The sequence below is a fragment of the Nicotiana tomentosiformis genome, chromosome 12 (genome assembly GCF_000390325.3).
Source record: "Nicotiana tomentosiformis chromosome 12, ASM39032v3, whole genome shotgun sequence".
Taxonomy (NCBI): Eukaryota; Viridiplantae; Streptophyta; class Magnoliopsida; order Solanales; family Solanaceae; genus Nicotiana; species Nicotiana tomentosiformis.
This window is the reverse complement of record NC_090823.1, coordinates 50,241,650-50,267,937: the sequence shown is the minus strand read 5'-3', so window position 1 is coordinate 50,267,937 and position 26,288 is coordinate 50,241,650. Positions and strand designations below refer to the sequence as shown.

The 26,288-nt window shown below is 39.3% G+C and overlaps 1 protein-coding gene and 1 non-coding gene across 7 annotated transcripts in view; both read left to right on the top strand.

Moving 5' to 3' along the window:
- The first annotated feature begins 283 nt into the window (after positions 1-283).
- Positions 284-26,288, top strand: part of LOC104116375 (26S proteasome regulatory subunit 6A homolog) — a 53,664-nt gene continuing 27,659 nt past the window's right edge. For 5 of the 6 annotated variants that reach the window (XR_004512169.2, XR_011412676.1, XR_004512171.2 and 2 more), the window contains exons 1-8: positions 284-619; positions 7,984-8,091; positions 8,332-8,715; positions 14,513-14,631; positions 14,999-15,086; positions 15,293-15,412; positions 15,521-15,661; positions 16,514-16,667. Coding sequence is in view for 1 of the 6 variants with exons in the window: in XM_009627221.4 (XP_009625516.1) it covers positions 386-619; positions 7,984-8,091; positions 8,332-8,715; positions 14,513-14,631; positions 14,999-15,086; positions 15,293-15,412; positions 15,521-15,661; positions 16,514-16,591 (1,272 nt within the window). In the remaining 5 variants the exon portion in view is untranslated. Of the gene's footprint in view, positions 620-7,983; positions 8,092-8,331; positions 8,716-14,512; positions 14,632-14,998; positions 15,087-15,292; positions 15,413-15,520; positions 15,662-16,513; positions 16,883-26,288 lie in introns of those variants that run through there. The other variant, XM_009627221.4, reaches the window with a different exon arrangement.
- On the top strand, positions 24,492-24,598 carry LOC117281539 (small nucleolar RNA R71). The gene has a single exon (XR_004512178.1). It is a non-coding gene; the product is annotated as a small nucleolar RNA R71 (small nucleolar RNA).

Below are 26,288 nucleotides of genomic sequence, written 5' to 3'. Positions count from 1 at the left end.
TTTATCCAACATAAAATACACTTATGAAGGGTAAAAAAGGCGAATGACATTTCGCTAAGGACGTTAATACTTTTAATATAGTATAGATATAGATAGATAGATACATAGATAAATAGATAAATAGGTATAGACAAATAGATAGATTACCAACTACTAGCCCACAATTGGTGTTATTACTAACTACAGGGATCCAATTAAAGATAAACTAAAATTGAAAGGATTGAAAATGCAATAATCAGAAATTGGTGTATTTTCTCCTTTCGTGACTCTCTAATCTCTATAAACCTTTCTGATTCTACAATCTACAAGCCACACACACATCGAGTCCCTCATTCCATAGTGCTCTCTGATAGACTTACTCTCTGATAGATTTACTCTGTTGTGGATGGCGACACCGATGGCGGCAGAGGACGGCAACTTCGAAGATGACCTGTATGCCATGTCCACTGATGATATTATTAGGGCTGCGCGTTTGCTTGACAACGAAATCCGAATTTTAAAGGAAGAGCTGCAGAGAACGAATCTAGAGTTGGATTCATTCAAGGAAAAGATAAAGGAGAATCAGGAGAAAATTAAGCTCAACAAGCAGCTTCCTTACTTGGTCGGCAACATTGTTGAGGTATTGTTATGTTATCTTATTGTTAGGGTTCACCGTTTGCATTTATAATTCCGGATTTATGAAACTAGTGCTTCAAGACACTCACTAAAATCATTGGCAGTGTAATTGGTACTTTCTAATAGTGTAAGTAGACCAGCGACTAATTGTTTTTTATGTTATTTGTTGGGCATCAATTTCTCCTGGAATCGGAACCTTAAGTTGTTGTATGTCGGAAGAAAGGAAAAAATCTGTTCACAATGAGACTATGAATCGTAATAGAGCCAATGAGAAAGCCTTTAGGGTAAGAGAATGCAACAACAAGGCCTTAGTTCCAAACAAGTGATGGTCAGCTATTAAATCCTCACTAACCATGTTTCTCCAATTAAATCCATCTCAAGCCAACATTATACAAAATAGATACAAAAATAAAAGTATCAGAAGTTATCTATGGTTTTTGCTGGCACAAAAATCTTTAATAGGGTCAAAAGACTCCTAAAAGTATAGGACCTAAAATAAACGTACTAACATGACTGATACAACAACAACAAACTCAGCTTGATCCCTTACAAGAGGTTGGGAGGGTAGTGTGTACGCAGCCTTACTCCTACCCTATAAAGGCAGAGAGACTGTTTCCCTCGGCTTAAGGAACAGTAAAAATAAAGCAACAAGCAACAGCAGCAGTAATGTAATATGGTAATGGAAGCGAATGACATAACAAGTAATAAAGAACCAGGAATAATAGAATACAAGAATAATACAAGTACTACTGGTAAACCTAAGAGAAACTCACAACTACCTGTCAAACTACCACCTTAATCCTCGACATCCACACCTTCCTATCGTGAGTCATGTCCTCGGTACGGTGATGCAATAACATGTCCTGCCTAATCACTTCTCCCAATAATTCTTTGGTCTATCCCTGCCCTTACTCAAGCCTGCCATGGTCAACCTCTCACACCTCCTGACCGGGGCATCTATGTCTCTCCTCTTCACATGTCCAAACCATCGCAGCCTCGATTCCCGCAACTTGTCCTTCTCAGAGGCCACTCCCACCTTGTCTCTAATAACTTCATTCCTAATGTTGTCTTTCCTGATATGTCCGCACATCCATCGCAACATCCTCATTTCAGCTACTTACTAACATGACTGAAACATATTTCCTATTAATTGGTATCACCTATATAAATATATTTCTTTCATTATGCCTTATCTTTCCCTGAGTCTGCATGGGTTCCGAAAGATGGTAGGTCATTCAAGACAATTTCCTTCTATGTTCATTTAGATCTATCTCGGCCGCCTTGGTGCATCTGAAGGTCAACGCAGGAGATGATAAAACATTCAAACGATATCTCATTTTATCCTCAAATGTGTGCTACCTACACGTTCTGGTGGATGTGGTAAATTTTTTAATCTTGTAGAGCTTGTTGTATTGCTATACGTGTATCTTAGCATCCGCATCTTTGCGATACTCATCTCGTGGATGTGTTGATGAATGAAAGAATTACAAGAAAATACACATGACTTCACACCATAACAAAAAATGGCCCATGTTTTTAAGTTTTACCCTACCTAGCCCATATTGTACATATTTTGAAAGCACTAGCAAATTCAAAACCTGTGTTCTTACAACCATTGCTTCTAAAAGCTATGGAGTTAAATCTGTGTTCTCACAATCATTGCTTTCACTCTCTCTTCTTCTCACATCTTCTACATATGCTTCAAGGGGCCGTGTATTTTCTGCTTCTCCTCTTGTGTCACCTGGTTGCAATGTAAGAAAATTGAAGAGTAGAAGTCCACCATTGAAGGCCATTCAAAGCTTTGCTTTCGAAAATAAGATTTTTTGAGTTTGTTAGTTTGGATTTGGTGTTGTTCCAATTGATTGAAAATATCAAAAGGAGTTCAAAATTTAAATTTGAAGTGATTTGGAGTAGATTTGAGCAAGATTTGAGTTAAATTTCAGAAAAGACGCAAGGAAGAAGACGAAGTCAGTTTTTTGTATAATTATGTATAATCTTGTATAATAGTGTGTATGTGTGTTCCATCTTATACACTATTATACACTTTTATACACCTTTATACAAGCGTCTATAGACGAACTTCTTTCACGATTTTCAGTTGCAATTCTTGTTCAAAACCAGTTCAAATCTCCATTAAATGACTTCAAATTTTATACACAACCTCCTTATACTATTTCTAACAAGTCTAAATAACATCCACTCCAAATTTCTCACAAAATCAAATTCGAAATTAAACCCACATATTTAAGCTTGTTAAAAATCTAATTTTCACCACCCAAATGGATTTGGTTTGTTGAACTAATATTTGAGTCACAGTTATTGATTCAAAAATTAACTTAAAAGCTTGAGCAATCTTTTTAAAAAATTAAATAGTAATTTCGAGAACCTATTGGAGTTGGATGTTGAATCTTAGCCTATTATTTTTGGGCTAGTTGGTTGTAAATTGAAATGTGGGCTATAAAATTGATAAGTAGGGAGCCCGGTTGTTCTTATGTGAAATTTTCCCTTGATGAATCTTATAACTTTTCCATAATACTTACCTTTTCACTTTGGTAGGCATCCTTCTATTACTTTAACACCCTGATAGTCTTTTACTGTTAAAAATACCCCGGTTTCAGCTGTCCGGTTTTGATTCAATGTGTATCTGTTTCATATGTAATTATTCTCCTGGAACAACAAGTCTAAATATTTGAATTGCTTCTATTTAGGCACCTCAATCTCGTCTAATCTCACCTCAATTTCACTCTTCTTATGCTGACTAAACCGAGCATATACTTAGTCTTATTTCTGCTTATCCTAAAATCCGTACTCTCTATAGTGCTTCTTCATAGTTTAGCTTTTAGTTGACACCCCTCGTTAGTTTCATTAATTAGTACAATATCATCACCAAATAGGATACTCCATGTTACTTGATTAGGGTAATTTCCAATTTGATATATTGGATGACAGGATAGCTTGCAAGTCTTATTCTACAATATATTTTATGAACCTCAGTTAGATGAAGCATGATTTGTCCCCGAGCAATGGGACTGGACCTGATCGTTTGGAGGGGTAATGAACAATGTCAATAGTGTTATTACTTATTAGATGGGTAGAATGGGTGCGCAGCCAGGGAATATTCTTTGCCTTTGACTTCTGATTGCGCCAGAAGTGTAGAAAGAGAAGTATTGGCAAATTATTTATGACCATTTCATTAATGTGAAGAACAGCTATCTACCGTGCTAAAAATCCGAGGGTGGAGCTAGTGGGGTGGCCGCTAAATCTTTTCAATCCTAGCTTTGAAGAAGCAAACTTCAATCTCAAACTTTCACTGCAGTACTTATTCTCCTTTCGAGCCAGTTCCAGTGGGGAAGGGTAGGGCTCTAGTTGCAGTGGCTTAAGGAGTTAAAAATAGAGGGAGATCTGAAGTACTCAAAGGACCAACTCTGCTTGATATCTTCTCCAATTTATGAAACGTGCACTTTTGTAGAAATTGCTGTGACTATGCTGGCCTGAGCCCCGGGGTCTTTCGGGAACGGCCTCACTACCTGCACCAGGTAGGGTAAGGTCTACGTGCAAACTACTTTCTCCGGACCCCGCTTGTGGGATTTCACTGGGTTTGTTGTTGTTGTACTTTTTGTGGAATTGTATCGTAATAGTTATCTTCATGCTTCATCTTAGTGACTTGGCTCCGTAGATATCCTGTTCTGTGGAAAATGAATTGAGATACTTAACAATCTTTAGGACATATTGTGAACTCTGAATTGGACAGCCATTCAGGTCTGTTGTACTGTTCTTCACATTTCATTAATGTGAAGAACAGCCATCTACCGTGCTAAAAATCCGAGGGTGGAGCTAGTGGGGTGGCCACTAAATCTTTTCAATCCTAGCTTTGAAGAAGCAAACTTCAATCTCAAACTTTCACTGCAGTACTTATTCTCCTTTCGAGCCAGTTCCCGTGGGGAAGGGTAGGGCTCTAGTTGCAGTGGCTTAAGGAGTTAAAAAGAGAGGGAGATCTGAAGTACTCAAAGGACCAACTCGGCATGATATCTTCTCCAATTTATGAAACGTGCACTTTTGTAGAAATTGCTGTGACTATGCTGGCCTGAGCCGGGGGTCTTTCGGGAACGGCCTCACTACCTGCACCAGATAGGGTAAGGTCTGTGTGCACACTACTTTCTCTGGACCCCGCTTGTGGGATTTCACTGGGTTTGTTGTTGTTGTACTTTTTGTGGAATTGCATCGTAATAGTTATCTTCATGCTTCCTCTTAGTGACTTGGCTCCGTAGATATCCTGTTCTGTGGCAAATGAATTGAGATACTTAACAATCTTTAGGACATATTGTGAACTCTGAATTGGACAGCCATTCAGGTCTGTATTGTAAAGGATGGTTGAGACTTTAGTGATTATTTTTCTGGACTTGAAATAAGGGTCTCCTAATATGGAAAATATTTGTTTATGTAGAATTTTGCAGTACTGATATGATCCTTATATTTTTGAGAATTTAATATGTATGCATGTATAGTATATGGGTTTCGTCATCGCATTAGTTTAAGTAGATGGAGAGTTCACCTAAGAAACCTAATTGAAGTGCTAATCTGGGAATGACAAATGCATTTGATCAAGACGATAGAGATGGATAAATGTATTTTGGGAAGACAAAAGTTGCTTGCGAGAAACACCGGTTGGTGCCAGGGGAGAGAGGAGAGGGCTGGTGATTGATTTTTATGTTCTGCAATTCTTAAGAGGTTTTTCTTGCAATGTCTACTGTTGCTTGTTTGGAAGTGATATTTTTCCCCATTTGTTGAGGCTATATGTGTGTATAAGAAGGCATATTTCGGCATTTCTGTCATGTGATTTTAAGAAATTGAATTGCCTATAAGACCTTGGGGAAGACAATATTCTTGCACATACTATTATGTCTTCCTTTCTCTTTTTCTTAATACTAGTTTTAGAGTACGCGCGTTGCGCGTGTACTTTTATTTAATATATATAAACTTTTTTAAAATCACATAATGATTACTAAAGAATGTTTTGAGTAATAAAAAAATTAATAGAAAAAATCAAGTCCCTGAACATGATAATATTATTTAACTAACTCAACAAAGAAAAAATTTTACCTCAAAAAGTTCCCAAATTCTTTACTATATTATTCAGATATTACTGAATTTTACTAAAATGGCATGAATGCCACCTTTTTATTAATTTATTTGAAATTGCCAACAGTTTTTCTGTATCAACAAATGTTAGAAATATTACTTCACCAATTTACAGCAAAATGAAAAAAAAAAATCACCAAAATCTTTTTGAGTTCCTCTCCAAGGTATCGTAATACATCTAGTCTCTAGACTCTAGTGAAGATCATATTTATTTACAGCTATTACCAATTTTTCTATTAAAAATATGAAATCATCAAATGTTATAAATCTGAAACAATATTGCACACACATATCTATATATTAAATTTAAATTAATGTGTGTAAATAATGTTAAAAAGTGACGCTAAACAACTCATCCGAACATCAATTGTTCAAACAATTGGAAAGGAAACTTTTCATGTGACTATTAAATATTGATCAAGAAAACAACTCAAGACTGGATAAGATCATGCAATTAAGAGCAAAAAAAATCAAAAATATTTTATATGACTGTTGATAATAAAAAGATACATTAATTTCTCAATAAATTTTTTGTATTTTGTTTCCACAATCTAGGAGGAGAGGGGGAGAATGACCATGTGAAAGATTTTTTTAATCAATAATCCAAAGTTGGGTAGAAATTAGTGTCTTAAACCAATGCACATTGGTTTGGAGGTTCACCGAAGTAAGATTTCCGGAGTACTTACCGCGTAGAAGGTACTCCCTCCGGTCCACTTTAAGTGATTTTTTTGGCTATTTTCATACATATTAAGGAATTCACCTTTTAGCATTAATTAACAATGTAATTGACCGTATTAACCTTAATTTGTTCATTGGAAATACAACAAATATTCCTAGGCTCTTTACTCCAAGAGCAACTTTGGAAAAAAGAAATTAAGTCTTTCTTGATATTTGAAAAAATCAAATACTGTGGACCACAAAGAAATGCCAAAAAATCACTTAAAGTGAACCGGAGGGAGTATAAAAGAACCAAAATCATAGGGATGGAAAAAATATTCTTGAAGACAACACCAAAACACATTCCCTAACAAAACATGTCAATTGTTAAGTATATATGAAATTTTTTAAGAAGCAATTGACTGAAAAAGGTAAATAATACATTCCTAAAAAGAACTCATAGAATCCTAGAGTTATTTACATTAGAATTATATTATTAGTCATCTTACTTTTTTATTTACGTACGTCAGAAACTTTGGGAATATTTTTTAACCTATTTTTATTTACCTAGGATTATGGAAATGTTTCTTTTTTAACTCCTTATACAATTTAATAACTGTCTCTACATTTCACAATGAATATATCTTCTCTTATATAAAAGTTGATTTTAAAGTACTAAATATTACATCAAATAATATGAAAAGGATTATAGTTATGTTACATAATTAAAATATGAAAATAATTTGTATAACGTCAAATCTTAATGGATTTTAAAGTTCTATATATTTGAACTTCCTACATAGTTCAAAAAAGTAACTATTTAATAACAAAAATTTAGTTGATTTAGAAGTTCTAAAAATTAGAAAAATAATTAAATTATAAGTTTGTCCCATATAAAATCTCTATCGGCAAGGTAAAATATTCTAGAAAAATAAAAATGAAAAAGTTCATACTTGACTTCAAATTCTTTAAATTATATTTTAAAATTATTATAATATACTCTTATACGTAGTTCTTTTTTGGGTAACGTACTTATAGTGTTAACCTATGTTTGCTTTATATCTATTACATAATTAAGAATCCAATTATCACGTGAAATTCGTCTTTCGAATTTGATAGGAAGAAGTATCAAAATTGTAATTTGGAACTGAATTGAATTGGGATTTAGTTGTTCTTCTTCTAGTTGACGTCAAATAAATTTCTAAATATATTTAATTGGTTTTAGTCCTAAATATTAGGATTTCCTAGAATTTTCAAATAGGAAAATATTTAATAACCAAAATTTTAGTTAATTTTAAAGTCATGTATATTAGGAAAGTAATTAAATGACTATTGCTAAATAGTAGGAAAATAATTAAGTCTATTTCTAAATATTATAAAAATAATTAAATGACTATTATATCCGGTGTGAACTTTATTTTTAAAGGGCAAAAAAGGCGAACGACATTTCGTTAAGGGCCTTCGTGCTTTTAATATAATATGGATTTTGTTTTGTTTATAAAGGGTGTTATGCAGAGATGGAGGGTAGAGCAGTTTATCTTTGAGGCACTCATTTGATCCTCATCTTTTCAGATTTTGGAAATGAATCCAGAGGAAGAGGATGAGGAGGATGGTGCAAATATTGATCTTGACTCACAAAGGAAGGGCAAATGTGTTGTACTGAAAACGTCCACGCGCCAGGTGAGTCGTTATACTCATAAAATTGTATGACTATCTTTTTTGGGATGCAATGTCACAGAAACTGCCTAAATTCTCTTCTTCTAATTAGTGCTCTTTTAATATATACTACCACAACTTCTTTGGCATTTATATCCTTTTTATGGTTGAACTTCACAACTAGATCCTTGTTCTCCATTTGAAAGCCATTTGGATTTAGCAAATGTCTTTTACTAATTCAGTCCTTCTTCATGGCAATTGTAGACAATTTTCCTGCCTGTTGTTGGCCTTGTTGACCCGGATAAGTTAAAGCCTGGTGATCTTGTCGGAGTAAACAAAGACAGTTATTTGATATTAGATACATTGCCATCTGAATATGATTCTCGGGTAAAGGCAATGGAAGTTGATGAAAAACCAACTGAAGACTACAATGATATTGGAGGTCTGGAGAAACAGATTCAAGAACTCGTAGAGGCAATTGTTTTGCCTATGACACACAAAGAACGGTTCCAGAAATTAGGCGTCCGCCCTCCAAAAGGAGTCCTTTTGTATGGGCCTCCAGGGACCGGGAAAACTCTCATGGCCCGAGCCTGTGCTGCACAGACAAATGCCACTTTTCTTAAGCTAGCAGGGCCGCAACTTGTGCAGGTGGTTTTATTCTACTTCCAGTGATTGTTGTGTTCAATTGCTTGAATTCATACGAGATACTCTGTATGTGCAAGTTACTCTAGTATCTTGTATCCACTATTCTTGTTTTCTTATTTTTTTTATTTTTTTATTAGTAATGTATCCCCTGTTTGCTTCTTTCCTCTCAATTGGGACAAATGGTTGCTCTAAAATGCAACAACCACCACAACCACCCAATAAAATCCTACAAGTGGGGTTTGGGGAGGGTAGAGTGTACGCAAACCTTACCCTTACCCCAAGGGGTAGAGAGGCTGTTTCCGATAGACCCTCGACTCAAGGAGACGAAAAAGACAATATATCAGTACCATCAACAGAAACCATAGGAATAATAACAGCATCATAAGTCCCAGAATATAGATGAAAAGCAATAACAATAACACGTAAGTAAGGTTCGGTACTATGAAAAGTTGAAGAATAGTGCGGACACAACAATAACCACTAGCAAGTTAGGACACAACCTTATCTGACTCCTCTCACCCGGAACGAGGTAGAAAAGTGCTCCACTACCTCCTAACCTACAACCCTAATGTTCGACCTCCACACCTTCCTATCAAGGGTTATGTCCTCGGAAATCTGAAGCCTCGCCATGTCCTGCCTGATCAGCTCTCCCCAATACTTCTTGGGCCGCCCTCTACCTCTTCTCGTACTTGCCAAAGCCAACCGCTCACATCTCCTAACTGGGGCATTTGGGCTTCTCCTCCGCACGTGCCCGAACCATCTGAGTCTTGCTTCCCGCATCTTGTCATCTATCGGAGCCACGCCCACCTTCTCCCGAATATCTTCATTCCTAATCTTATCCATCCTAGAGTGCCCGCACATCTACCTCAACATCCTCATTTCTGCTACTTTCATCTTCTGGATATGTGAGTTCTTAACTGGCCAATACTCTGCCACATACAACATGGTTGGTCTAACCACTGCTCTATAGAACTTACCTTTGAGCATCAGTGGCACTTTCTTGTCACATAGGATTCCAGATGCTAACCTCCATTCCACCCTACCCCTATACGGTGCACGACATCCTCGTCGATCTCCCTTTCCCCCTGGATAACCAACCCAAGGTACTTGAAACTACTTCTCTTGGGGATGACCTGTGATTCAAGCCTCACGTCCATGCCCGCTTCCCTCGACTTGGCGCTGAACTTGCATTCCAGGTATTCTGTCTTAGTCCTGCTCAACTTGAAACCCTTAGACTCAAGGGCCTGTCTCCAAACCTCTAGCCTCTCTTTAACGCCGCCTCGCGTCTCATCAATCAGAACTATGTCATCAACGAATAACATACACCATGACACCTCGCCTTGAATATGGTGTGTCAGTGCGTCCATCACCAGGGCAAATAAAAATGGGCTGAGCTCAGATCCTTGATGCAACCCCATAACAACCGGAAAAAGCTCCGAGTTTCCTCCTACTGTCCTAACCCGAGTCTTAGCTCTATCATACATGTCCTTAATAGCCCTAATGTAAGCAACCGTCACACCTTTCGCCTCCAGACATCTCCAAAGAACCTCCCTAGGTACCTTGTCATACGCTTTCTCCAGGTCAATAAACACCATGTGCAGATCCTTCTTCCTATTCCTGTATTTTTCCACCAACCTCCTAATAAGGTGGATAGCTTCCGTAGTTGAATGACCCGGCATGAACCCGAACTGGTTGTCGGATATAGACACAGTCCTCCTCACCCTCGCTTCTACCACCCTCTCCCACATTTTCATGGTATGACTTAGTAACTTGATACCTCTATAGTTGTTACAATTCTGGATATCGCCTTTGTTCTTGTACAACAGTACCACCGTACTCCACCTCCACTCATCCGGCATCCTCTTCGTCCTGAAAATAGCATTGAACAGCCCAGCCAGCCACTCCAAGCCTGCTCTACCCACACTCCTCCAAATTCTACCGGAATTTCATCTGGTCCGGTCGCTCTACTCCTACTCATCTTACGCATAGCCCCCACGACCTCCTCAACCCTAATGCGTCTACAGTACCCAAAGTCTCGGTGACTCTCGGAATGCCCCAATTCACCTAGCACAATCTCCCTGTCACCATCTTCATTCAGAAGTTTATGAAAGTAAGTCTGCCATCTCCTCTTAATTTATGCCTCTCCCACCAGTACTCTACCGTCCTCATCTCTGATGCACCTCACTTGGTCCAGATCTCGAGCCTTCCTCTCCTAGCCTTGGCCAGCCGGAATAACTTTTTATCCCCGCCTTTGTCCCCCAGTTCCTCGTACAGACGACCAAACGCAGCAGTCTTAGCCTCCGTGACTGCCAACTTCGCCTCCCTTCTAGCTACCTTATACCTCTCTCTGTTCGCTCTCCTCTCCTCGTCTGTGCTCCCTACTAACCTCAGGTACGCCACCTTCTTCTCTTCCACTTTACCTTGGACCGCTTCATTCCACCACCAGTCGCCTTTGTGCCTGTCCGAGTAACCTTTCGAGACCCCTAACACTTCTTTCGCAGCCTCCCTTATACAGTTCGCCGTCGTCGTCCACATAGCGCTTGCGTCTCCACTACTCCTCCAGGCTCCCAAAGTCGATAACCTCCCCTCCAACTCCTGAGCTTTATCCTTAGTCAAGGCTCCCCACCTGATCCTCGGTCGTCCTCGTGCCAACCTCTTCTTCCTCTTTATCATGATACCGACGTCAATCACCAAGAGCCTATGCTGCGTCGCTAGGATCTCCCCCGGGATAATCTTGCAGTCCTTACACAACCCTCTATCACACCTCCTGAGGAGGATGTAATCAATCTGAGTCCTTGCCACCGTACTTTGGAAAGTAACCAAATGCTCCCTCCTCTTCGGAAAATTAGAGTTCGCAATCACCAGCTCAAATGCCTCAGCAAAATCTAAACAGCAAAGTACCTCCTCTGTTCTTAACCCCAAAGCTGAAGCCGCCATGCACCAGGCCATAGCCATCAACAGTCGACCCAATATGACCATTGAAATCCTCTCCTATAAATAACCTCTCAGCAGGCGGGATACTACACAATCTCATCCGACCCTTCCCAGAAGCGCCTTTTAACCTCCTCATCCAAGCCCGCCTGCGGTGCGTAAGCGCTAACTACATTTAGAGTGCACTCCCCAATCACTAGCTTAATAGTCATTAATCTATCACTCACCCGCCTGACCTCTACCAGTCTCGAAGATCCCAGTCCAGTGTCCACCAAAATACCCACTTCATTCTTACCCTTCATGACTCCAGAGTACCACAACTTAGAGCATTTTAGGTTGCTCTAAAATGCATTTGTTGCAATTACATTAAGTAAGATGCTAGGTGGTTCTCGTATTGAACTTACTGATGATCTTGTCAAAAGCTTGTTCGTTCGATTTACTTACATTTAATACACATTTATAAATCTCAGTTAAAGCCTATGTGCTTGAAGGGGAGCCTAGGCGTAACTGGTAAAGTTGCTGCCATGTGACCAGGAAGTTACGGGTTCAAGCCGTGGAAACAGCCTCTTGCAGAAATGCAGGGTAAGACTGCGTACAATAGACCCCTGTGGTCCGGCCCTTCCTCGGACTCCGCGCATAGCGGGAGCTTAGTGCACCGGGTTGCCCTTTTTAGTTAAAGCCTATGTGTTTGATATATCTAGTTTTTGGATTTTTCGAAAGATGTGAAAATTTGACTTTGGAATTCATCAAAGAGAAAAAGTTACTACTTTTGTTAAAAAAAAAAACTCAAACAAACACTTTTAAAAAAAATGTAGTTTGCACACTCGAAAACAAGTGCCACCTTGGAATATGTCTAGGTCATTAGGCTACTTTGGGGGTGGACCTAAAGTAAATCAAGGAAGCAGCATATCTATACATACACAAGGGCAGGATGCCACTCTCGCATTCATTCTCAAATCATTCCTGAGGGAAAGTCCGCCCAATCATGATAGAACAAAGAAGTAGCCCGGTGTATTGCAACCTAATAGAATTTTTTGAGTTGACTCCCGGCATGTTCAATAGTGATCTTTTGGCCATTGAAAGGGCACCCAACGGTAAATCATGGTTTACTGACATCAGGGAATATATTGAACACCAAACGTATCCCAAACATGCAACGGAAAATGATAAGAAGACAATCAGGAGGTTGGCAATGCAATTCCAGGTCCAGATCTTGCATTTGGCATTCCCGCTGTTGACGTCCCATCAAGTTAGCTAGTTAAGGGTGAAAGGGATTTAGGAATGAATAGCAGGTAAAGTCCTTGCTAGGAATTTCGGGTAACTTTCTGTATTCCTTAAGGTTACAGGTGAAGCTGACTTCTTGCGGTAGCCCCTTGGACCTTAGCCTCTTAAGGGTTGGGTTCTAGTGGCGGGCTCTTGGGTTGTCCGGGCCCATATCTGATAAAAGTGGTGGTCTGGTTGTCCCCACACCCCCTTATCATGCGTGTCTGTGGGAGCAGTTTGTGCTAGCGTTTTGGCGCTCGCCTTATGGTTCTCAGTCCTCTTTCGTCGAGATGCTTTCAAAAATCATCATATAATAATCCAGAAATTGCAATAGAAAAGAAATAAGGGAGGTTTGTGATGATTTTTCAATCTTTTCTACTGGGTAATCTAGTATCCTTATGCATGTAAGATAATCAATTCGGTCGTTGTGGTCGGACTTTATTATGGATTTCTGACCACATTCTCCATAAGGCCCTCTTATCTCTTCCTTATCTGAGCTCTGGTTATGGAAGAAGGAACCGAGAAGAAGGTATCAACAACAACTGGTTTTATTACGGGACAATTCATGATGTTCATATCGATCTATTATGCGCCTCTGCATCTAGCATTGGGTAGACCTCATACAATAACTGATTTTGATCGACTTGCCCGCACAACGTCTTTTTTGAGAGAAGAGGTCAAGGGGATAAGCGACTCTCGAAAGTCGTCTTTTGTATCGCGTCAGTGGGTAGCTCCAGTAGACCCATAGATCATGGAACAAATAGGGTGGGTAGGCCTAAGCACCACACTACACGTATAGACGCGAACCCCCCCGCTACCGTACGTGCGACTCTCACCGCATACGGCTCGCACAAAGACTCCTAAATCCATCCCGAGCCCTTTCTTCCACCTTTCCTCTCCAATCCTCGATCAAACTTGCGTTCCCCAGGCGCTATGAAATGGGGGTCTTTCCTTCGCCTATCGTATGTATCGGCTTGGCTTCGTCCCGAACCAAGGAGGCATTTTGGCGGACGCATGCGTGTAGGAAGGCCGACGACTACATAAGCTAAAAGACTACGACTACAAGACAGTCCGGAAGCGACTCGCTTCTATTCTCGTTGGGATTGGATATAGATGGGAAATCTATAGATCGTAGTAGCACTGCTGCTCGCTTTGGAGACTAAACTTTTGAATTGCGAGGTACCATTACGAGCTCAATATATACGAGTGTTATTCCGTGAAATTTCATCTCTCTCTAAGTTATTTGTTTACAGTATGATTTGGATGTCAAGCAACCATCTCCCTGTTATCCATATGTCCAGTGCGTGAAAATACTCTTATCTTCTTGCTAGTAATTTTAAAGTAATGCTATGCGGACCTTATACGTGACAGACTTTCGCAACATGAAATAGGCATAATTTGCTATTGATATTGAATGTGTCAGCTAATTTCCATAAATTGATTGACTAGAGTTATTGTTTCTGAAAGAAAACTTGATATCATGACAGATAATTTGCATTTAGAAGATTATGTTTTTACTGTTCGGCGTTCTGACTACCCAAGTAGTGCATAGAACAACTGCGTCTCATTTATACTGCTTATCAATGGGATCTTGTACTAAATGCAGATGTTCATTGGAGATGGAGCAAAACTTGTCCGTGATGCTTTCCAGCTGGCAAAGGAGAAATCACCTTGCATCATTTTTATTGATGAGATTGATGCTATAGGCACAAAGCGTTTTGATAGGTAACTATGTGGCTGATGTTTTCTTCACTTAGAAATGTTTGAATCTTACACACTCACACACAGTAAGTATGCAGACTCTTAATATTTGTGCATAATGAAAGAAATTTCACTCTAAATCTCCTTATATAATATGCAGAGTCTTGCTGATGTTCTATTCACTTACAAATGTTTGAATCTTACAGAGATACACGCACACACGTACGCATGCACACACGGATATGCGCGCGCGCGTGTGTAGACTGTTGATATATGTTATGACTGAAAATATGATTACTTTGTACTTCATGAAAGAAATGTCACTCCAAACTTCCTTATAGATGCGATACTGCTGGACCTTAACTTACTAGTTTATGTTGTTTGATTGCAGTGAAGTTAGTGGGGATCGAGAGGTCCAACGAACTATGTTGGAGTTACTTAATCAGCTCGATGGTTTCAGCAGTGACGATAGGATAAAGGTTATTCTCTTGCCTGTACTTTCTACTTTTACCCATCTTAAACTAGTTTGGACATTGAGAAAAATATTCCCTTCCCAATTTTCTAGTATTTGTTGTTGGGGTCGTAAAATTTAGCTGCACATCAGTGCAAAAAGTTTCATGGTATTTTTACTATTCTGGTTCTCTATGTTTGAGTGAATTGTATTAGTCTCTTTCCTTTACTTCAGGTTATAGCAGCAACAAACCGGGCTGATATTTTGGATCCTGCTTTGATGCGATCTGGTCGATTGGATCGTAAAATTGAGTTCCCCCATCCCACAGAGGAAGCTAGGGCTCGAATCTTGCAGGTAGGTCTTCCTCTAAAATTGGTGTATATCTGATGCGCCCTATCCCTAATCTAAGAAACAAGTTCTTCAATGTTTTTGGTTTCTTTTGATTCTCTATTGGAATTGCAGATTCACTCTAGAAAGATGAATGTTCACCCCGATGTGAATTTCGAGGAACTGGCTCGATCCACAGATGATTTTAATGGGGCTCAATTAAAAGCTGTATGTGTTGAGGCAGGGATGTTAGCACTCCGCCGTGATGCCACTGAGGTCTCTCTCTTTCTCCCCGCTTTCTCTACTATTTGTGGCTGCTCCCACTTGTGCATGACATGCTCTGTTGTGCTGATATTCTGGCTATGATCTTTATCTGTTTGGCTTAGTTTCTGTAATTTAATTCAGGAAAAAATTGGATCCGTCAAAAAAGAACAAGAAACAGAGGATAGCCACAATGTTTCTTGCATCTGATCATTTTAGCTGGCCTAAAATCGGAAAAAAGCAGAAGATAGCCACAATATTTCTTGCGTCTTATCATGTTAGTTGGCCTAAAAAGTTGAAGATGTTTGAATTAACTGAAGATGTTAGAAGCTTAACATCCAAATAACTTGAACAAGGCAAAAGTTTAAGTATTGAGAAGCATATTACAAATTTGTTTGTGAAATGTGATCTGTTCATTCTAATATTACATGTAAAAGCTATGTGAAAAGTCACAAAGATGCAAAGGAGTGTTTTTGGCTAAAAGAGTTGTATTGTATTTTAGATTGATGGTTGACAAATTCTTATTCCCACTTGTTGTATAATTATGTAGCACGCTTGTAAACTTCAGTTTATGATACACTAGTTGGGACCTTCAACTGGTAATTAAAAGTTCAGATTATATCATTACACCGGTCCAAATAAAACAGGCCCTTAAGGTCTTTGGTTTTAGCAGTCAAAAGGCGGATTATGATGGTGATATGTATCCTCTTATCCTTGTCAAGAGGGTTTCAACTAGTTTGGTTTGATAGTTGTTGGTTATGAACCATGAATTAAGATTGAAACTAATCAATAGTAGAGAAACACATTCCCCAATTTTCCTATGGTTTGCAAGCTATAAGCGTTTGTTTTAATTTTACTGTTTTGCAGGTTACCCATGAAGATTTCAATGAAGGTATCATTCAGGTTCAGGCTAAGAAGAAAGCCAGCTTAAACTACTATGCTTAAACTAACTAGATGTGCACCTTTTGACGTCTTAAGATAAGATGGGCACTGCCATTCACTCCCGTCCCGGGTTGGCCTTGTAAGTGCTAGAATGTTTGCTGTTAAAACCGATCATGGAGGGTGTGAAGCGTTATATTTGATCTCTTCTTAAATTTCTTCTCTTTATAATTTATTGTTGTATGACTCGATGACCTCTAAAAGCCTAACAGAGGTACATTGGGAATTAGATTAATTGGAAAAGAGACCTTATCACAAAAAAAGAAGGCATGTTAATTGAAAGAGAGTATTTCCTTATTTCTGTAAAAGACGAAAAGATGTTTCACCCTCAAGGGGTGAGTACTGTGAAAGTATGAACCGCGCATGCCAGTAAAATCTAACTGGGGAAGCTGCAGTGATAGGCTCTTCCGTGCATAGTTTGTATTGCACATAGATTTATATTAGAAATCAACCGCTGTATTCATAACGTAGAGAATCTAGAAGTTTCTTACCCTCTATGGCTATCCGGCACTCAATATATACCTTTTATCCAATTCCTTTTTTATTAACCACTATCAATTTTAACAAAAAGAATTTCAGCCTATACCCTCCTAATCTATCAAGTTCTTCCAAACTTTTTCCCTCCTCTTTCTGTCTCTATCTCTCACTCCAAAATCTATGTGCCTTATCTTTCCCTCTGTCACCCAATGTGAATGGTTTTTTAGCTTTCCGATCTTCAGATCTGAAAGTTCGAAGGTGAGATTTTGGATAAGGTGTGGGGTTGCATGTGTTGTTTTTCCTGAAAAAAGAGAAGAGAGGAGAGTGAGGTCTGGACGTAAAAAGTGATCGTCGGAGTGGAGTTTTTTGTAGAGGCTCTGTCATATTCTAGCGCAATACTCCAATGGTGTTTTTCTTTGAGATCTTCTGATGGAATGTCAAGTTTTTAGGCGGTCACATAAAAAGTAAAAAAGGGAGTAGAACATTAGTGGGAGAAAGAAGGTTGCAGAGTTGAGATTTTCCGGCCAGATTTGCTGGTGTGCTCGCTTTTATGGACTTTTGCTGGTGCGTGGCATGAACTGCTCCAAAAAGACCTAGGAGAATTGAGCCCATTGTAAGAGGAGGTGATCTTGCTAGTCGACCCATTTCATAAACCTACCACCACCTCTTGGCCAGACCCTACATTTGGAAGGCGGTGAAGTCAACTCCGTTGGACTCAACTAGCCCCAAGTTGCGCAAAATCTCATCACAATGATTCAAGAATCCCTGAGCATCCTCTGAAGGTGTACCACTAAAGTGAGGAGGACGCAACTTCGTGAACTTGTCTAACCTCTTTAGCTCATCAGCTGACATCGCAGGCCTATCCTCAGGTTACGCGACAATAGTAGGCTGAACTCCCCTAACTAGTAACACTGCATGAATGTGATAACCATGGGCCACCTACTCTGGGGTACGGGTAGCTGGAGTCCGCGCTCCACCCCCTACATAGGAAGTAGCTGGTATAGTAGGAAATGCCCCGGCCTAAGTCAAACTCTCGAACAAACCAACCATGCGGATCAAGGCATCCTGAACAGCTGGAAAACCAATTAAGCCTTGGGGAACCTGAGCGGGTTCATGCACTTGCTCCTCAACAGGAGCTACTGGTGGCTCAACAACAGTTTCACGAGCATGGGCTCTATCTGTGGCGCGTGCTCTGCCCCTATCTCTGCCTCGACCCCGGCCTCCCACGGCCCTAGCTTGGGGTACCGGCGTCTGCTTAGCTGCACCAGATGATCGTGTTCTCACCATCTATCAAAGAATAGAAAATCAAGGATTCAGACTTAAGGATAAACAAATCCGCGCTCCCCCCCCCTACATGGGAAGTAGCCGGTACAGTAGGAAATGCCCCGGCCTAAGTCAAACTCTCGAACAAACCAACCATGCGGATCAAGGCATCCTGAACAGCTGGAAAACCAATTAAGCCTTGGGGAACCTGAGCGGGAACCTCCGGCTCTACATAATCATGCACCTGCTCCTCAACATGAGCTACTGGTGGCTCAACAGCAGTTTCACGAGCAGGGGCTCTAGCTTTGACGCGTGCTCCGCCCCTATCTCTGCCTCGACCCCGGCCTCCCACGGCCCTAGCTTGGGGTACCGACGCCTGCTTAGCTGCACCAGATGATCGTGTTCTCACCATCTATCAGAGAATAGAAAATCAAGGATTCAGACTTAAGGATGAACAAATCTGCATGACATAGAATGAAATAAGTGAAGTATCCTAACAACCATGTAGCCTCTCGAAGATAAGTACAGACGTATCAGTACCGATCTGCAAGACTCTACTAGACTTGTTCATGACTTGTGATACCTAAGAAACCTAGTGCTCGGATACAAACTTGTCACGACCCTAAATCTCACCAAAGCCGTGACGGTGCCTAACACTGCTTGCTAGGCTAGAAAGCATTCAATAAGTAGAAACAAGCTTAAATAACAGAGATAAATAGTCTCAACATCGGAATAATCATAAATAACTGAAGTCTTTAGCAATAATACAACTAAAATCATCCCATGATCTAGGTGTCAACGAGTACATAAGTGCCACATAATTTAAATATAGAGTCTGTTCAAAATACAAAATTATCTCAAAGATAGAACACTAATGACATAAGCTAAGAGAAAAAGGGACTTCAAGGCTTGCAAACGGAACAACGGGTACCTCGAATCTCCCAAAGCTGATACCGGTGACACACCCTAGCAATCACCCTTCTCAGCAGCACCTGGATCTTCACATAAAGTGCAGAGTATAGTATGAGTACAACCGACCCCATGTACTCAATAAGTAATAAGCCTAAACTCAAGCTGAAAGCAGTGACGAGCTCGTCAAGGTCCAATACTCATTACCAATAACCAATTACAACAACAACGGTAAATAAATGTAGCTCAAGTAATATCAAATTCAACCTTTCACAAATAACGAGATACTAAGCATGCTTTTCAAGAATAGCAGTTAAGGCATAACTTCTTCCACAGAAATCATCTAAGCATGGTTTAATCTAACTGATTCCAAGTTCAACACATCAAATACATACATCAAGTATCAATAATCATAAAAGAAGAAATACAACTCGATACCTGCATGACAAGTATACATACCAGAATCGACAATATCATAGTTAAATCATTAAGTATATCAAATCTCAGCACATGTATAGTGCATGACACCATTGCCCTTGATGAGCGCAAAACACACTTAAATTCTGCTCGCTAATCAAATATAGTATAGTATAATATCGTATCCACAGTGATTTGATTTAAACAATATTCTCGTAGTTTCTAGCTTGGTTGCTATCCAAGATGATCAACAATTGAGATTTATAAGATGTCTAACTAAAATTAACTAAGAATCTAAAGTTGTTGACTAATGACAATCGAAACAAGGAATAAGCAAAGAAGGTTATCAATGGGAGAAGATAGAGTTTCGATAGGATAGGTGTAAGATAATTATTCGGGATCTAACTCTAGATAATTCACTTCTAATGTTCAAGTGAGTCTTTTGAATTCACTCAATTATTAGTCCAAACGTTCGGCAAAAACTCCTCTCTCGATTAAGTTTTAACCTCACAAGATGAACCAATTTAAGAACGTGAAGACATGCAAGAATGCGTAATGGATTAGTCTTTAGGAAAACCTCTTTCGATTATTCTCCTAATTAGGTTTAATCAATGATTCAACTAGCCTCTTTCGATTACTTAGAAGAATCTATGAACTCAACCAACAATATAATGCAAAGATATCACAAGTTATGCCTCTTTCGATTACATGAACTAGTGAATAAAGATGCAACAATTAAATCATCCAAAAAAACGTTCAATACATAAAACTAGAGTTATAATCCACAAACACTCATCAATACACCAAATCCATCAAACCCTAAATAGAACTACTCCATAGATATGGAGAAATTCATCACAAATAAAATTAAAGTATAGAAAAACATAAATTCAATCCAAACTCGGGTCTTGAGTGAGGAAGGAATGATGAAATCCTTGTACTTATGTTCTTCCAACTCCTCCTTAGCCTCCTTAGGTCCAAAGTATGTCAAAAGTCCAGAAAATAATATTTTTTCATGTATTTATACCAAGTAGGGTCAGGCCCAGACGAAACCACCTTTTCCTAGCCACAATAGGACTTTTACTCTATAAAAATTGCACAGGCGCGCCGCATGGGGCGACACGCCATGCGGGCCATTAGTGGGGAAATCCAGAGAGCCAACAATTTGCAGGCAGCAGGATTTTGCACAGCCGCTGCGCCCCACGCGCCGCGGCAAGGTACTTTTCTCAGAGTACAGCTTCAAACTTGATTTTTGACGTCCAGACTTGGTCCTCGATCCCCGAACACGATCCCGGCTTAATCCCTTGGGCTTTTACTCAGACTTCAAAGCTCCAAATAGCTCGAATTAGCTCCACAACATCTACATAGCTCGGAATAACTCCTACAAGGCATAAAACACACAATAAGTGCAAAACACTACCAATTAAAGCTCAACACAAGTAAAGTGCAGTGAATTAGAGTGCAATAAGCGACTAAAACATGAGATTATAGCCTACCATCAACACCCCACACTTAAACCATTGCTCGTCCTCGAACAATCAAACTACAATTCATATGGACATGACCCGTTTCAACAACTCTCATAACTCATCACACCAAGACTATTTAAAACATATTAAGCACAATACCGTAACATCCTCGCCTCAAGATTTGACTCAAAAGCACCACGTATTTTTCACAACCCGCTCACTTACTCTAACACAGAGGTCAACGACATTACCTTTCCTTCGTGAATCAAGTGCCCTCACACAACAATAGAGAGTATTTTCACACACAATGAAATTTAAGAACAATTAGGAACTCAAAATAGAAAGAATTCGCTCACTCTCAGAAACAACATTCATATGCCACAAAAGACGTAACATAGGCTTGCCCTTAGTGTACTACTCTACTAATTGAGCTCATTCAGTCAAGGATCAAATAGAACTTTAATTGGTTGTAATGTAGGCTGCGGGATGGGTATGATACATTTAGATATAAAAGTGACTACACCTCCCTAAGCACTTTAATACATACAATTAAACGTTCAAAACCCCACACTTATGTAAAACCATAATTCCACCTTCACATCAATATACTTTAACTCCCTACTTCTTTAAGCACAATTACATCAAGTTACCACTATCAAAGAATATATTTCACAATCATACACTTACATTTTTTCCTTTCTTTTCCAATTTAAGTGGCTCTTGCTTTTTCAAAATAGTGCACTTTTCTCCTTAGTTCAATAGTTCCACTCAAAAGCCAAACCACCCACCCCACACTTCAACTTTTACAAAGTTCATAACAAATTCAAGTGCTCACTAGAGGTACAAGGTTCAAATAGACGGTCAATTCAAACAAATGAGTAAGACTTATAATGTGGTTGCCAAAGAAACAGGATTACATGCTCAAAGGGGTTAACTAAGATACATAACAATTAGGAGGGTAGTAGCACATATCTGGCTCAACAAAGAAATGCCTATATCACTTCCAAGACTGAATAAAACTACTATTTCGTTTTGCAAATACACGGGGCAAGTTCTAGACATCAAATGCAATGCACAAAATACACAAAACCTCTCACACACATGGCATATAACTCACTCAGGATTGGACTATCAAGACACTCTAGTCAAAGCAGCTAAGCAAAGCGAAGATCATACAAATTAAGGTACTTATACAAGAGTCAAAATCTGAGCCTAAGCATCACAACTAAAGCACTTACTATTCTCAAGGCATAATAAAGTTATGAGATATTGCCTTCAATTCAAATCACAGTACAAGGTTTCCTACTGCTAAAAAACAACTACTACTAACTACACCCGGTTCAAACAAAACCCTTGAAAAAGAACCGCGGCACAAAGAAAAACCAAGGGGGAATTATTACACTACCTAACAAAAGAAAATCTTTTTATCTTTTTTCTTTCGACTTTAATCCCTCAGAAACCTGTCGATGATATCCATCGTCGGGAAAAAGTCAAAAATTTTAATTTTTTTCTCGTTTTTTTTCAAAACTAATATACATAGATACAAATATCCCCACCCCACACTTTAAGTTGTGGTATGTCCTTGTGACACACAATTAAAAAGCATAAGGTAAAGGAAACTTCCCTGAATATCTAGTCGGGGTCTGAGTCGAAGTCAGGCTCCATTCCTCGCGCCCGAACTAATGCACACATCCATGCAGACAACTTCTTCTCAGCCTTTTTGGGGTACACCCCACACTTATCTTTCTCGCTCACTACAGCCTTCTCTTTCGAGCCCTTCACTTTCCACTCAACACTTGTAGCTGGTTTTTCTTTTTCCACCCCCTTTTCTACATCCATCTTGAAAGTCACAGTCTCCTCACCCACTCTAAGCATAAGTTTTCTCTCATGTATATCTAATATCGCTTTGTCCGTCGCTAAGAATGGTCTTCCTAGGATGAGGGGGACCTCCTTGTTTTCCTCCATATTCACCACTATAAAATCCAAAGAAAATACGAAATTATCCACCCGAACTAACACATCTTCCACTATCTCCTCGGGTATTAAAGTCGTTTGGTTTGCCAGCTGCAAAGATATTCTCTCCAATCTCCTTCTCAAGTTTTCTGTAAATAGATAGAGGCATTAAATTAATTGAGGCACCAGAATCACATAAAGACTTATCAAAATTAATAGTTCCTAAAGAGCAAGGTATAGTAAAACTCCCTCGATCTCCACACTTTTGTGAGAGTTTATTTTGTAATATCGCACTGCAATGCTCTGTGAGTTTGACCACTGAGGTCTCCTCTACTTTCCTCTTCTTCGTAAGGGTCTCTTTCAAGAATTTAGCATAAGAAGGCATTTGTGAGAGCACTTCTGTGAATGGTAAGTTTACATGAACCTGTTCCAGCACATCCAGAAATCTCTCAAATTGCTTGTCCAGCTTTTCTCTACATAGCTTTTGAGGGAAAGGTAGCGCAGGCATATGCTTGCTCTCCTCATGTTCCTCCCTTCTCGATTTTTCTTCCTTCTTCTTTTTCTTAGCTTTCATTGGGCCTTTCTTCTTCTTGTCATCCTCACTTTTCAGCTGTTCCCTGCTCTCTTTTTCAAGTATCACATCTTTTTGGATCGGGGTGGGGTCTTTCAACACTTGCCCACTTCTCAAGGTTATAACATTCACTGTTTCTTTGGGATTTCTTTCAGTATCAGCAAGGAGAGTGCATGGAACCCTCTCAGATAATATTGTTGCAATCTGTCCCACTTGCTTCTCTAAATTTCGAATTGCTGCCCCTTGTACTTCAAATCTTTCATCAGTTTTCATAATGAAGGCCTTCATGAGATCTTCCAGACCAGGTTGATTGGGCTGTTGGGGCTGAAACTGCTGCCTCGGCTGATTCATAAAACCAGGAGCTCCTTGTCCCTGAAATCTGGGGTTGTTTTGTTGCCATGCATTAGCGGTACCCCCCAGAGGTGAACTCCATGAAAATCAGGGGTGTTTCTAACCCATTGCATTAAAATTATAATTTCCCACAACATTCACTTCCTCAGTTGAGGCTTGACACTCATGAGTAGGGTGTCCTCTTCCATATATATCACAAGTAGCTTGATGCTCACTTTGTATCATGGCTAAGGTCAACTTCCGTATTTCTTTAGCCATAGCATCAAGCTGTGCCTGCACAAATGTATTAGCATCCACTTAGTGAACACCAGTTGATCTTCTTCTTTCAGTACTCTCAGAGGGCCACTGATTGGCATCTTCAGATAACGCATCAAGAATTGTAACTATCTCCTCTGGAGTCTTCTTCATCAAAGGGCCTCCAACTGCATTGCTCAATGTTCTACGCGAAGTCGGTGTCAATTCGTCCCAAAAGTCCTGGAGTTGCATCCAGAGTTCAATTCCACTATGTTGACAATTTCGAACTATCTCCTTAAACCTCTCCCATGCTTCAAAAACAGTTTCAGTCTCTTTCTGGCAGAAGTTATGGATTTCTCTTCTAAACTTGCCCGTCTTAGCTGAGGAGAAATATTTATCAAGGAATTTTCTGGTCATCTCCTCTCATGTTCTAATCGATCCCGTGGGCAAGCTTCGAAGCCACTGCTTTGCATCATCTTTAAGTGAAAAGGGAAATGCCCTTAAGTACACTGCATCTTGTGACACCCCATTGTATTGAAAGATGTTCATAATCTCCTCGAAGTCCATTAGATGTGTGTTATGATCTTCGTTCATATTTCCTCTAAAAACACAACAATTCTGAATGGTTTGAAGCAACCCTTGCTTAAACTCGAAATTGTTAGCTGCAATTGGAGGTGGTCTAACACTTGATAAGCCTTGATTATACACCGGTCTAGCATAATCGCCCAGTGATCTCCGAGGCATGTGAGCTATATTTCCGAACAGGTCTGCAGCCAAGGGTTGATTTTGAGCAATTCTCTGACCCCTCTCTTCTTCATAGATAATCCGTGCATCTCTGATAGCTGCTTTCTCAGCATCCCGTGCAACTTTTTATCGTTGTTGGGCTGCCTCCTTTGCAGCCAAATCTACATTATCATCACCGTTTCCAGCCATAAGTTCTATGGTTGAGGATTGCCCAACCTTTTCTAATGTCTCGGTGAGATCTCTTTCTTTTCTTAGCCGTCGCAATTGTTTTTCTATCTCGGGCTCATATGGTAGCACTTCTTTCGCAGAAGCTCGAGTCATGCACCAATCTAAACCTGTAACCTGCGCACAGTCAACGAATACCAAACGTAAAAAGAGAAAATAGAAATAAAAAGAAAAAACAATTCCTGAAAAAAAAAATATTTCAAACACTATTGATTGCCAATCCCCGACAATGATACCAAAATTTGACGAGCACAAAACACACACTTAAATTCTGCTCGCTAATCAAATATAGTATAGTATAATATCGTATTCACAAGGATTAAATTTAAATAGTATTCTCATAGTTTCTAGTTTGGTTGCTATCCAAGATGATCAACAGTTGTGATTTATAAGATGTCTAACTAAAATTAACTAAGAATCTAAAGCTATTGACTAATGACTATCGAAACAAGGAATAAGAAAAGAAGGTTACCAATGGGAGAATATAGGGTTTCGATAGGATAGGTGCAAGATAATTATTCGGGATCTAACTCTAGATAATTCACTTCTAATGTTCAAGTGAGTCTCTCGAATTCACTCAATTATTAGTCCAAACGTTCAGCAAAAACTCCTCTCTCGATTAAGTTTTAACCTCACAAGATGAACCAATTTAAGAACGTGAAGACATGCAAGAATACGTGTGGATTGGTCTTTAGGAAAACCTCTTTCGATTATTTTCCTAACTAGGTTTAATCAATGATTCAACTAGCCTCTTTCGATTACTTAGAAGAATCTATGAACTCAACCAATAATATAATGCAAAGATATGACAAGTTATGCCTCTCTCGATTACATGAACTAGTGAATAAAGATGCAACAATTAAATCATCCAAAAAAAAAAACGCTCAATACATAAAACTAGAGTTATAATCCACAAACACTCATCAATACACCAAATCCATCAAACCCTAAATGGAACTACTCCATAGATATGGAGAAATTCATCACAAATAAAATTAAAGTATAGAAAAACATAAATTCAATCCAAACTCGGGTCTTGAGTGAGGAAGGAATGATGAAATCCTTGTGCTTGTGTTCTTCCAACTCCTCC